We start from the raw sequence: 13,542 nt of genomic DNA, 5'->3' as shown, positions 1-13,542 counted from the left end.
GTGGAATTATGTATTTTCTCAGGAGGGAGGATCTGGAACACTGAAAAGTCGTTTTTCCCAATTACGCATAGCTGGGAAAGTCGAGAACTAACAGTAAATATGCAAAACATTGTTGAGTTTGCCAAACTAATGAAAGTTTTTTGGAGGAACAAAGCTTATACAGTACATTACAACATTCCACAAATTTACAAAGAAGACCATTCAAATAAAGGATCACCACAAATTCCTTCTTAAACCAGACTCTGGGCTGTTCCCTTCAGAGGACATCTGATAAAGCAGCTTGTGGGCTTTGCCGTCAATGAGAATGCCAGCAGTGAATCACACACACACCAACAGAAAAAGAAGAACAAATCAACGGGAATCATTCCGGCTTCGTGGAGTCTTTCATTGAGCTTCCTGGTTGTCGTGCAACAAATGCACTCTATGCTGCAAACACAGCTTCATCCGAAGCAAACATATTTCCTTAACTGAGTAGATTAAGACCTCTCAGAAAACATTGATCTGCAAATCAAGCAGTCCGGGATCCACATGCATAGCATTCTTTTCATCTTTTGTCTCGAATAGAGGAGCGTCCAGCTTAGGAGGATCCTGTACAATGATGTACATGTCAGTAGTCGTAGTCATATTAATAGCAATACAAAAATGGAAGTAAGTTCGAATAGCAGAGACTTTTTGGAGTCCAAGAGCATAAAAATTTGGATAGTCATTTGTGAATTGGTTGGCAAGGGTTACTGATTCCTGTATATCTACTGGAAAATGAGAGCAGTTTCCAGTTTCCACCATTATGAGCCATGGTAATATGTTTGAGCTATAATCTTTAACTGAAGCATAATGTGACAAAGCCTTTACCATGCAGCGGACCAGAGCCCAGTTGACACCCTTGAAGAATGGATGTCTCTTAATCTCATTAGCTCCTTCTTGTGAACCCAATCTGTTTTTGGGATCTCTGTGCAACAGCCGATACATCAGTTGCTTTGCTTGGAGACTAACCTGCACCATGATAAAACTTGAATGTAACGGCTTAAACTTATTGGAAACGTGAAATTTTAATCATCTAATTATAACTCCAACAATTTCACTTAGGTGTGCAAGCCAAGCATATGGCAATTTTGTGCTGTAACAGTAACCCAATTATAAATGACAAATAAGTGAAGAATGAAAATTTTGGAAGACTTACCGGTATACTTCCATGAAATTTGAGATCTTTGTGAAGAACATTGGCAAATGTCTTTTGCCTTGTCTTCCCTCTGAAAGGTGTATATCCATAAAACATTTCATATAGCAGGATGCCTGGAGAGAGATTGGAGACAACGTTTATTATAGCAACAAAGCTGGGTTGGAACAAAGACCACATAATAAACCATTATTTCCCACAATTAAAGTCATCCAAGTTCTGAGAGGTCTACATTTCCATCATGTCAGTTATATGCACCACATATGTAAATGGCAAGTTTTTAGCACCAACACGATCACCAAGGATAAAGAAAATTCCATCATTATCCGCTTCCAGTTTTTGGTTACAGTTTTCAAAATAACAGTATAATATTAGCAGCAGCATTTTCAACATTATTCGTAGCTGATGCCAAGCACCCTAGAGAAAAATAGTGTCTTTTTCTATCAAAGAATTATGATTAAAAAATAAACAACTCCCGTCCGCAAGGCTCCTGTAGTGGATGGGGTCGGGGATAGGCAAGATGTACACAGTCTTCCCCCACATAATATGCAGAGAGTGTTTCCGAGGGTTGAATTTGTGACCTTTACCATTGGGCCACATGTTCGTTTGTTATCAAAAAAATTATGATATTAACTTTAAAATTTCCAAAATGAGAAAATTAAATTGTGTATAGGAACACTTTTCTGAAAGAAATTATGTGTTTTAGTGTCACACAAACTCACCTAGAGCCCACCAGTCCACTGCACTGGTATGACCCTGCCCAGTTATTATCTCCTGTCAAGATTAGGATAAAAGGCATATCAGAGTGGCACACAATCTAAAATTTTCAAAAACTAATGCAAATTTAATTTTCAAGAGAACTGCCACTGCTGGTAAGGAAACAAACGAGAGTTATCATAGGAAACCAAGCAGGGTGGCTTTAGATGGTATTAGAGTTTAGACACAGCAAAGTTACTTCTTTGCCCTGGTAAGAAGAAGTGAAGTGCCCTTTATCCCACATTAAACACCTCAAGACACAAACTTCTTTTAATAGATTCTTCAGCTTCACCAGACATCAGATTCCAGATCGGAACTGAAATGTCAAGACTTCGACTCCTAGAAAAATCTTTGTTTCAAACATCATTGACAGGTCCATTTCCAGCATGTATGAAATAAGATCCAGATCATTTGAACAATCTTCCACACTATAATTAACAAACGAGGTTTTCCTGCTCAGTATGACTAAAAATAAGATAAATTGAAGGCATGAGAACTTGAATTTCAAAATTGATTGTGCAGCTTAAAGAATGACAGCTTACGATCTTTAGCCAGTAGGCAAACAGTGGGGACAGGGAGTTTGAATAGTTTTCATTAACTGATAATACAGTATCTCCCAACAAAAGAAGACAAGTGGATAATGGAATACGGAGGACATGCTATGCTTTGGCATAAACACTTTAGACACTCGGGATAATTTGAATATAGATAAGCACTAAGCAGCACCAGGGGCAGCAACAATCACAACAGAAACTTTAACACAGTTGAGGGAGGTTAAGGCAAACACATAAAAATGATTCTCAAAATTTGCCGAAATTTTATATTAAATAAAAAGATGTTAGATGCATATTATTTACGATATGCAAGTAAAATGAGATTTGAAAGAATAACTGACTGGAGCAATGTACTCTTCAGTCCCAACAAAAGAATTTGATGCTCTCATGGGTTCAGCAATGAAAACCGGCTTTGGTTGATGTTTCTGGTGTTTTTTCTTTTCGTTTGTAGTTGGAATCAAAATCTGCAAAACAATTTTATCCACAGATAATATTATCATCATTGTTTTTTAGGATGACAAAAAACTATTGAATGAATCATACAAACGAAGTTGAGATAGATGATATGCCTCAGGTCTGCACGATGTCAAGCATGAAAGATCAAAATCAGTCAATGACACATGCCCATCGCTTTGGAGTAAAACATTTTCAGGCTTCAAGTCCCTGTAAATTATCCCTATAAGGGAAGCAAGAAAAGAAATTAATAAAGATATAGAACAAGTTGGGGAACACATCGGTGCTCAGACGTAACAAACACGATTTGACCCTTTAATCCTAATTACACAAAACTCCTGCAGTGGTGGGTCAGGGAAAGGTATGATGTACGCAGACCTTACCCCCCCCCCCCCAAATAATATGTGGAGATGTTATTTCCAGGAATAGAACCTAGGACATCCAGGTTGCACTCGTGCAACTCTACTACAGGACCAGATGGTCGCCTGTCAATTAGGTAATTACAAAGGGTAGAAAATCCTGCAGTTTTCAGACTGTACAGGATATCTGGAATTCTGGAGTGTTATTTGTCTAGAGAGAAAAACTTCATTTGCATGCATGAAAAGATGGATTATACATAAAATTTATCAAAATAAAAGTTGAGCATGATAAAATAAAGAGGCATTTTTTTTTCTGTATATACACTTTGAGCACACGGGTGATGTATTTATCATTGCAGTCTCCACAAAAATAGGAGAAGAAATCCAGTATCCAGAAGTGCAAGTGCAATTTTTTTGAACTTGTTGATAAGCAAGCAGCAAAGTTCCACCATATGTTGGTATCAGGAGAAATAAATACAGGCATTTTTTTCTTCATTCAAATAGATTTTTTCATAAAGAAAATGCTGATGATTAACTCATGACTACCTTGGCAGTGAAGGTACTCCAACGCAACAACTACTTCGGCAGCATAAAACCTACAATCAATGCCAAATTCTACGGTAAGTTTTAATTCCAATTCAGAAGTTATTAACCCTCAACTATAATTAGAAATGACAATATTGGCAAAGAATAATGTCTTCTGACCTGATACCATTGTGCAAAATTAAAGTGAAATATAAATGAAAAACTTACTAGTGCCAAGGGATAAAAAGTAGCAATATGGGGGCATATTTGATTATTTTCCCATTCAGTCATTTTCAACCATTATTTATAGAATGCAATCGAATGATCAAAACAAATTTTAAAGGAGTTAAGGTATTCACCTCAACTTTCAAAGTACGTATGATCAAAACTTATGCGATTATGATAAATTCTAGAAGCATGAGTGCAAAGCAATCATCTTAATGGACCTAAAGGTTCTCTGATTTTTATTTTACTTGTAAAGGAGTAGCAAACAGTTACCATTACCTGACAGCATCTTCCTTCAGGACCTTCCTAGGTTGCCTGTCCAAAAGCATGAACAGTTCTCCACCAGGGTAGTAATCAGTGATCAGACAAATATGTGTCTTGGTCTGTGGTGTCCAACACGTAGATGCATCATAATCACATCAGAATTCCATACAATCAGCGTCTTGTTTTCATCAAAGTTAACTCGAAACATAGAAAATAGTACATGCAAAAGGTTGAAACGAGCAAATGTTGGATACATCATAGTTACATGCATCTAGGAGATGCAATTTTGCATAGAAAAAACTTCTCTTTTTTTGGCTGTGGCATTTGAAACTCATAGGCATTCTCGATTAAGATATAAAGTATTGCTGTATTGGTTCAACTAATGTGGATCACAGCACTCCAGAACTAGTAACCATCAAGTTAGATCATTGTACACATTTCCGTTATTTATTATGTTCCATTTTCTGACCTGAAAGGAAGCATACAATGCAGGAAGAAAAGGATGATCCAGCATGTCAAGTATTTCTCTCTCAGCACAAGCTCTATGCACCTGCAGCAAAGGAAAAAAGACTTCAAGTATAACTACATAAAGGAATTGTCAGTAGCAAATAATTAAAACATATAATAGCCATATGGACTCTCCAGTAAATGACAAAAGAAGCTTCAAAGGAAAGAAAAAAAAAAGGGATGGAAAAGCAAAAGCCACTAAAATGCAAACATAAAAGTTCATTCCATCAATAATCCAATTTATGAAGCCATAGGACTCAAAAATAGCTTGGACATAGCCTGATGTCATTCCTATTAGTAGACCTTCTTCTAGATCCTACATGCAAGCTCATCCCAAGATTTTGTTAAGTTGAACACAAGCATAGAGAACAGAAACCAGAGGAAAGGTAAAAAATTAGTTGTTATTCAATGGAACAAAGTTCACAAATTCGCTCAATCATGTCAAGTAGCATCAATGACCATAGGTAGTCAATAGATTATGCATTATGGTGTCATACGTACTATATCCATGCATAGTCCTTACAGGAAAGTTGAGATCTGACAAATAGGAGACAAGAAAAGTGGGTGTGGAAACTAATATCAATACCTTGTTACGGTTTAGCATGACACCCTTATCCATGGCTTTCATGGCAAAATGATGTCCTGTTCCACTTAGTTCCACTAAATGAACACTGCAATGAAAATCAATAAGTGAGATTACATCTCCAAGATATACACAGTAAGAGATGGTTTAAGATTACAAGACTAGAAGTAAAGATCTTGATTAAAAGTCACAAAAATAAAGGGTAGACCTTAGTTCTTGTGATTTTGATGATTATGGTACACCTTAATTCAAAAAATTATAGGTAAGATTACCCAGAATATTATAAGCATACATTTCGCTTTTCAATGAAATCATAGAACTCATCCTTTTTCATAATATATACCCTCAATTTGTAGATTCAATTACTAAAAGAATTTCATCAAATTCATAATTGAAATCAGAAAAAGAAAAAAAAAAAACAAACAAACAAACAACAAACCTGCCGGTATCACCAGATCCCAATGGTTTAACTGGCCTAAAATGTTTCAGATCTATCTGCTCGCCACCATCTAGAATCTGCAGGTTTACATTAGTGAGCCAATTTGGTAAAATGGACTAGTTAATACTTAATATAATAATGTATTGTTATCAGACATATTCATAAGGAAAAAAGGATAAATGTAATATATAATATTATAATATCATGTACATCAAAATACTAGTGGATGCCAAGCATTGTCTAATAAACCATTAAGGTCTTAGAATGCCAACTCATGATTCTCATCTTTACAATATACATCCATCTAAAGAATAGATACCTTTTGAATAGCTTTCCAAGAGGGGCTATCCCTCCTATGAGGTTTTGGGTAAACCATTTTTGAGTGGTTTTTCCATAAATCTTCTGGTTTCTGCAGGTAATAAAACCCGTTGTCATGGTTATAATTTGATAGACATAAAGCTTCCTGGAAGATGTAATTAGACATTTGAAAGTAGTTACCAAATTGGCATCCGGAAGTTCTCTCACTGCATCATCAACGTTTTCTGCTGTTTGTTTCACCTGATAGGGGATGTCAAAGCACACATGTTAAAATAGACTGGCAGATATCAATGCCTCAACTTAATAAGACCTTAATGAAACTTAGATCCCAAACAATTGAGGTCAGAATATTTGGACACCTAACAAGATGTTCTCAAATGTATAAAATTTATTCACTCGCGGTTGGGAAATTTTAGTACCATCAATGTTAAATGACCATGACAGAGTAGTATCAATTGGGTAATGGAAAAAAAATATCAACATGCTTTCTAAAAAACTTCAGACATCTAGTTCAACATATCAATTGAGATTAAAACTCCGAAAAACAAAAGCAAATAAGAAGGAAATAGATGAGGCAAGTGAAGAAAGTTCAGACCAGTTCTTCACCCTCTTTTGCATTGGCCTCAGCTATACAATTGTTAAGTGGCTCAATATGTGCACTGCCATCTAGTTGGACTCCAATAAAATATTGCACCTCACCCTGCTCAAACAAAATAAATTTTCTAAGTCATTCACGAATTTAACAGTTATCTGCATCTGCTTGCTCAATATGATTTGAGTTAAAACTTTTCACGACAGAATAGTACCTTCTGGTCACGCATAGGCTGAAGATGGAACAGATTCCAGAACTTCTTGCCTGGATTACGTTAAATAGACATTAACTATTTATAATTGGTATAAAGATAAGTACAAGGACCTGGATACAGAACATTCCCCAGCAAGATAAATATGAGTATAAAGTAATGGTGTGTTATGAGTCAACTGTGTGCATTTATTAATCTAAGTTATCCTTCCATTATGGAATGCTTGAAAGTGAAACAGTAAGCATACCACTCTTTGTGTAGTTAATAAGCTGCACAGTAACATCTTTTTGGTTATCAATGGCATCCCTTATCTTCCTCACAGTGGCTGGATCAGTTTCAGGTCCTTGTAAGAATCTACAAGGTTCAAACACATGTTAGGGTATACGAAATATCATCTCCTAATATCTTTTTCGTTCGAATAGGCAAGAAAATCCACGTTGAAGCATCTACCAATAGGTCCATTTATTTTTTCTATAAATCAAATGCAGATGGTACTTGTCAAAATTCAAAATGCGCACAAGGTTGAATTGTAGGTAGTGAAACTAAGAAATCTTTTGGTTCAGGATTCCAAAACCATCTTTTGTTGATGCTTCAAACTTTTTAGAAATTTAAAAGCCAAACTTTTAATCCACACAAGAAAATTTCTAATGATTCTAGAGTCATCGTGTAAATTAAGAGACTCAGTAATTTAGACAAATACCTGCAGTTCCTTCCCAAGATTTCTTCACGACTGTATTCGGTTAACTCCAAGAAGCTGTCAGAAGCAAATATCTAAAAATCCAAAAACCAAAAGGCACATTGTTAGAAACACAGAATGTATAAATGTCCTTTCAGTAGAATAGAACAATACGAATGTTACGGCATAAGGCTTACAATTGGATTATCAGGCAGCCTGGGATCAGTGATGACAAAGTTCTTCTCTATACGTTCTAGCGTGGTAGCAAGATCGATACCCTTTCTCATTTCCTTCTTTCTTACTTTGTCTTCAACACTATGTGGCCTTGCATCATCATCACTCTCATCATCTTCATCATCATCGTCATCCACATACATATGATTTTCAAATGTATCCTCAGCTTTGGACTGAGTACTCTTCCTCATCATCCTGAAGCATGTGCACAATTAGCATATGTAATTGAGCATCTAACAATATAAGTATTTCTCAACTGATTTTGTGACTATATTATTAATTCAAAACAAGAGATTATACCCCATGAAAGATAGACGGCTTGTCTTTTTTGGTTTCTTTTCTGGCACCTCACTGATTTGGTGCATAGAGGGTCTAGTGCCTCCATGTGAGTTCCTTCTATTCGGGACCAGAACCTCTGACTTTCGCCTTCCAGTGGCTCCCGCTGTCGTTTCTTCTTCAGCATTGCCTTGTGATTTTCTGATGAACGGGCGGTTTGCTGATTCACTGAGTGCTCTAGGTCTCTTCACGGCCTGAACAAGCTCAGTTACTGAGCTAGTAGCCATCTCTTTCTGACGTGCTGTACAGCAAGTTATTGACGTTTATCAATCAATTCAGTGTGAATAACATTAAATACTAGCATATGACACATGTTTATCTTACCACATAAAATTGATCAACTTTGGAGAATTAAGTATTTCGTTGAATGCATATACTTGAGTCACACGTATTATTAGACAGTAGAATTAGCCACTCTAACAAGTGTTGGCCGTCATAGTCATGTGATACGAAATAAATCAAGGAAACATTAATGATGAATATTTCTACACTAGAAATTTTAGGCCTCCCTGAATTTACACTATTGAAACCCCCATCAAATACATATTCTGAGTTTGTTTTTCATGAAACTAATAGATCATTTATTCAACAATATATTCGTTCGATTTAGGGTGGCCAATCAAGTGCATTCACTTGGCATACAACATGATAGATGCACTGTCGATATAATTAGTAACCATATATAACATTTAACTTGTTCAATTTTCTGTTTAAGGCGATGATGAACAAAAAGCTCAATCAGCAGCATATCAGTCTGCATGCATTGATCCGTATAGTATTCCAATCATGGGGAAAAATTAAATTTTAGTTTCAGGTAGAAGTATGCAAGCGATAGAAAGGGATAGGATATATGTGGGACAATACCATCATAACGAATCAAAGACTCTGGCAATCCGTTGGGACGAACCATCTTATCCTTGGCCCCCTCCGTGTGTTTGCTCACCTCCACTTGCATTCTGCCACATATCATCAAACGTCAAATTGTCGAGCACTTGTCGTGCATGACAAGCTAGTAGTCTTAACACACTCCCCCTCCCACTCCCTCTCAATTCTTTCATCTCATGACCATCCATTCTCGATCAAATGGTAAAACAAAGTGAGTGCGTAACAAGAAAATTTAAAAAAAAAAAAATTCCAGAAGCAACCCGTTAATATCAAGAAATTAATGCTTCTGCTTCACAAATATGTGGGTACAAAATCCCAGTTGGCCTGAAAGGGACATGAGTCCAATTTAGTCCCCTCTTGTCAGCTCCGCATGTGGTATGTTTCGGAACGCATTCCAAATCACTGGCCATGCTTTCAGCCCCAAGAATCGAGCATAAGATCCTAAACCCTAATTTTTGTTCTGGGCGTTGTGATTATTCTCCTTGTATGAGTGAGACTAGGAAAACGGACCGTTACCAATAATAATAAATAAATGCTGGTGAAATGACAAAACTAACCCGATAAATTTGAGTACTTTGCCATTGTCATCCTTGATTGGTGCAATGGTAAGAAGATTCCAAAACGGGGTCCCATCTTTCTTATAATTCAATAATCTCCCACAATAATTCGTACCTTGCTGCAACGCCTCCCTAATCTTCGCCATATCCTCCGGGTCGGTACCCGAACCCTGTAAGAAACGACTGGACCCAAACAAGTGTTAAATGTCATCTGTACCCTTTCTTATGATAATTATTACCGTTAAATGCAAAACAGAGGGAAAAAAACGAAACAGAGGAATGTTTATAGCGTACCAGTTTCTGCCGATGACCTCCTTAGAAGTATATCCAGTCATCTTAAAGAACCCGGCACTGGCATACAGTATTGGGTAATCGGGTTTTGTTGCGTCCGATACCACGAAAGTTTGTTGGAACGCCGACAATGCGTCTTTTACGTCCTCAGATACCCTCGGAATCCCTCTATTATTCCCTCCGTCGTCAGATAAATCTCCGGAGCTCCGCAGTGAGTTGTTTGAGGTCCTAGTCGAAGTTCCGGGTTTGTTATTCGGTTCTTCCCCACCCGAATTCCTTACCTTGACCCCTCGTGGTTTCCCTGTTTCAGTATCCGTTTTCAGCATTAAACCCCATTCAGCAGCTCTCTTTGCAGCAACGCCCGCTTCGCCGGATACTTCAGTACTGGACGTCGGGTTCTGCTGATGGTTCTCTTGTTCTTTGGTGATTGTTTGCATAAGTGGTGGTGGTGGTGGTTGTGAGGTTGAGTCCTTGAGTGCCATCCATGAGGTGGTAGTGATTTCTCCCTCCGGAGCAGGATTCGAGGAGGGATTTGGCGGGTCGGGTTCATGAGTGTTGCGTTCCTCTATCCAGCTCTGCCACGTGGGCTTCTGTGAGCGACTTGCCGAGTTGTTGGGTCTGGTTGAGAAAGTGGAGGGATTGAATACTTCGAGTGATCCACGAGTCTCTCTTGACAGGGGAGGACTAACAGAGGATTGCTTGGATGTCTTGTCTGTCGATTCCATGTCTGCTTGAATAAACAATATGTAGCAATTTCAAAACTCCGTAATATATGTGGATATGGTGTAAAATATTCAATTTTGTTTCTACTTGCGATAAGATAAACTTGTATAGCCTAATGTATGTGTAAATACGTCATCTTTGTACACACATAACATACACCAGACATACAAAATGTGTGGTTTACATAGTTTCACTCCCATAATGTCCCAGAAAAGGACAGAGAGAAAGTGGATGTCGACCCACTAAGTGGAATTACTGCAGCACGGAAGTTTCCGGTGAAGTTTTCACGATGTGGGGCAATGAACTTGGGACAAGGAGTGTGACATTCTGAAACTCTGTTTATGGTGTCTTGTAATGGGTTAAGAAGAAATGTAAAAAGTTCAATGGAAGTGGTTTGATTTACTAAATAAACAGCCTAGAGCATTGAGAAATGAGAAACTATCAGTTTTCAGGGCAGTTTGGTCACAGCTCACAGGGTATATACAAGTTAGGTGTATCAATAATGGCATGATGGAGTCTAAGAACAGAAAACACTAGAGATATTTATTTGGAAAGTCATGTGCCTAGCTGGTTTGAAAAGTAAAGCTCTCTACTTGTATGCTTTTAACATATAATAAATGATCTATAAAATAATATGACAACATCATAGTGTTTTGTCAGACTAATCTCATCCAAATCCTGTGACTTAACTTTAGTTGAAAATACTAATGATTTTCAAGATTTAACAAGTAAAAAAATTGTCGGCGATTAAAAAACGTACCAATTCCCGATTCAGGGTCGTCTTCTTTTCTTGTCCTGGAAAGGAAACTGAAACTGAAACCTTTTGACAAACAGATGATGAACACAAAATGAGCAAACTAATCAGCTCCACTTGATGGTTTTTATAAGGGGGTGGATCAGATAGACGACGAGAAGTTATGGAACAGAAACAGCATTTAATTTCAAAAGAAAATTAGAGAATGATTGTCGAACAGGGGGGTTTGGCTTCCCATGCCGCCGCACCTAAAACTCACATGGCACTGGCCTCATACACCCATGCCTCAGAAACTCTATGATCTCAGCCTCTCCAATAATGAGAAATTAAAAAAACTTGAACCAAAATTTTTAGTATCTGTCTTTGTTGCGATGATTACAGACTGGAATGGGTTGTCAAGAGGACAGAAGCGAGGAACAGAAGAGAGAAGATATATAGCAGAGAAGCACGTAGGGGGGTTAGAGGCTTTACCGACCGAAGGTCTCGTCCGACAACGCTTGTTGTGCCTTCTTGTCTCACGAGTGATATCAAATCTTTTGGGGATATTCATATAATTTGTGTTACATAAATATGACAAAATAGTGTAAAAAAAAAAATCTCTCGTCTTGGCAATTGTTGAAAATGATATGTTGGTTTTATAAGGAAACTTGGAAAAGAGTAACACCAAAACTAGCATGGCCACTTAATTGATTGATTGGTGTGGATCTTAACTCATTAATCGACCAATAAACCTTACCACCACATAAATAATTTCTTCATTTTCCTTAGATGGATGCCTAACTTTATGAGATCTAACACTAAGCATAATTCATTGATTATGATCATCTAATTTAAACTCAGTCGAACCGGTTAAGTGTCATTATTCATTGTACATTTAGGCTCCGTTTGAATGAGCGGATAAGACTCTGTATCGTATAAAATTATCTTTTAATGAATTTATCGGGTGTTTGGACGATTTTTAAAATACTCTCAATAGTATAACTTTATACAAAAGTGGTTTTTATACGATGCCGGCCGTATAATATTAAAACATTTCCAACTCGTTTTTATTTTATACGAAAAGTTTAATATAAAAAATAACATATCAAATGACAAAAAAAACCCTCACTCTCACTTTAATTGGGGGTAATCCATACATATTATCACAAATATTATACTATACAAGTCTAATATCATATTATTTTTAAATACCAGATAGGATTAAATTATACAACAACTTATACAAGGATTAAATTATACATTGGATAGGAAAATTATATTATCCTATACGAAGTTCCAAACAAAACCTTAAAGAAAGGGATAAGTTTTGAAAAAACTCTTGTATTTTCATTAAAAGTTCAAACAAACCCCTGAATAAAATTTTGGAATAGAGTAATAGACAAGCCCCTCTACTTTATTTATCAATCTCCTTTTTTGGTATCACATTTTTGTTAAAACAGTGCTGATGTGGCAAAAAATTGTCGTAAAATATTTGACATTGATTTTTTGTATTATTTTAAGATCAAAATGGAAATTGTACTAGAGCTTCATAAAGCCATTGTACTTTAAAAAAAAAGTGAATCAAATGAGCTTCCATGCAAATACATATTTGTAACATAGCACAAATCCGTAAAATTAAGTCTTTGAGCCCTTTCTTTTTGCGCATAGCCTTTTTAAATTAAATCATGTCTTATACATATTCGATCGGTCCAACACATACTGCACCTATATCTCCTTCACAAACCAAATAATTTCATCTGTGACCTCATAAACGTACATAATCATCATCTTCATCTTCATCTTCTTTAATATGGAACTGCAATAAATCATAGGAAAACTTAGAAACTACTTCGTTTCTCATAAAAGTACAAGTTTATCTCGAGTTTTAACTTAGAAATCTCATATTCCACCACAAACTTCACAAATTGTGGAATTGTCTATTGCATAAATACTCATTTGACCCACTTTTTTAAAAGTACAGTGACTAAATGGATTCTTATCTGAAGTACAATGTATTTTTTGATCTTAAAATGACAAATTAAAATAAATCAAAAAATTAACACTTAACGACATTTTTTTTTGTCATATCAACGCCATGTTAACATAAATCTTGTATAAGAGCTAGCGAAGATTGAAACGCAAAGTAG

At 36.5% G+C, this 13,542-nt stretch overlaps 1 protein-coding gene across 2 annotated transcripts; it reads right to left on the bottom strand.

Annotated features, from left to right (window-relative positions):
* Nucleotides 1–33: 33 nt before the first annotated feature.
* On the bottom strand, nt 34–11,942 carry LOC119992162 (phototropin-1). 2 transcript variants are annotated; one of them, XM_038838826.1, is made up of 23 exons: nt 11,423–11,942; nt 9,943–10,669; nt 9,649–9,831; nt 9,071–9,162; nt 8,171–8,447; nt 7,834–8,065; nt 7,661–7,731; nt 7,208–7,314; nt 6,964–7,013; nt 6,753–6,857; nt 6,338–6,397; nt 6,159–6,248; nt 5,840–5,916; nt 5,404–5,488; nt 4,780–4,860; nt 4,326–4,429; nt 3,843–3,892; nt 3,054–3,160; nt 2,826–2,948; nt 1,897–1,948; nt 1,178–1,290; nt 850–990; nt 34–588 (listed from the first exon to the last, which is right to left on the bottom strand). In XM_038838826.1, exons 2-23 carry the CDS (start codon nt 10,662–10,664, stop codon nt 487–489), a joined length of 3,024 nt encoding a protein of 1,007 aa, XP_038694754.1. In that variant the 5' UTR covers nt 10,665–10,669; nt 11,423–11,942; the 3' UTR covers nt 34–486. The 2 variants fall into 2 exon arrangements, with proteins under 2 accessions (XP_038694754.1, XP_038694753.1); XM_038838825.1 differs by having other exon boundaries at nt 9,943–10,666.
* Between the last annotated feature and the right edge of the window lie 1,600 nt (nt 11,943–13,542).

The sequence above is a fragment of the Tripterygium wilfordii genome, chromosome 22 (assembly GCF_013401445.1).
Source record: "Tripterygium wilfordii isolate XIE 37 chromosome 22, ASM1340144v1, whole genome shotgun sequence".
NCBI classification, from domain to species: domain Eukaryota; kingdom Viridiplantae; phylum Streptophyta; class Magnoliopsida; order Celastrales; family Celastraceae; genus Tripterygium; species Tripterygium wilfordii.
This window is presented reverse-complemented; position numbering and strand designations above follow the sequence as displayed.

Excerpts from the sequence above, each read along its gene's own strand:
- LOC119992162 (XM_038838826.1), bottom strand. The coding sequence starts at position 10,664 with ATGGAATCGACAGACAAGACATCCAAGCAATCCTCTGTTAGTCCTCCC. Across the intron at positions 9,163-9,648 it reads AAAGTACTCAAATTTATCGG|AATGCAAGTGGAGGTGAGCA; the intron begins GTTAGTTTTGTC and ends GATATGTGGCAG. Across the intron at positions 4,861-5,403 it reads TCATGCTAAACCGTAACAAG|GTGCATAGAGCTTGTGCTGA; the intron begins GTATTGATATTA and ends CCTTTGCTGCAG.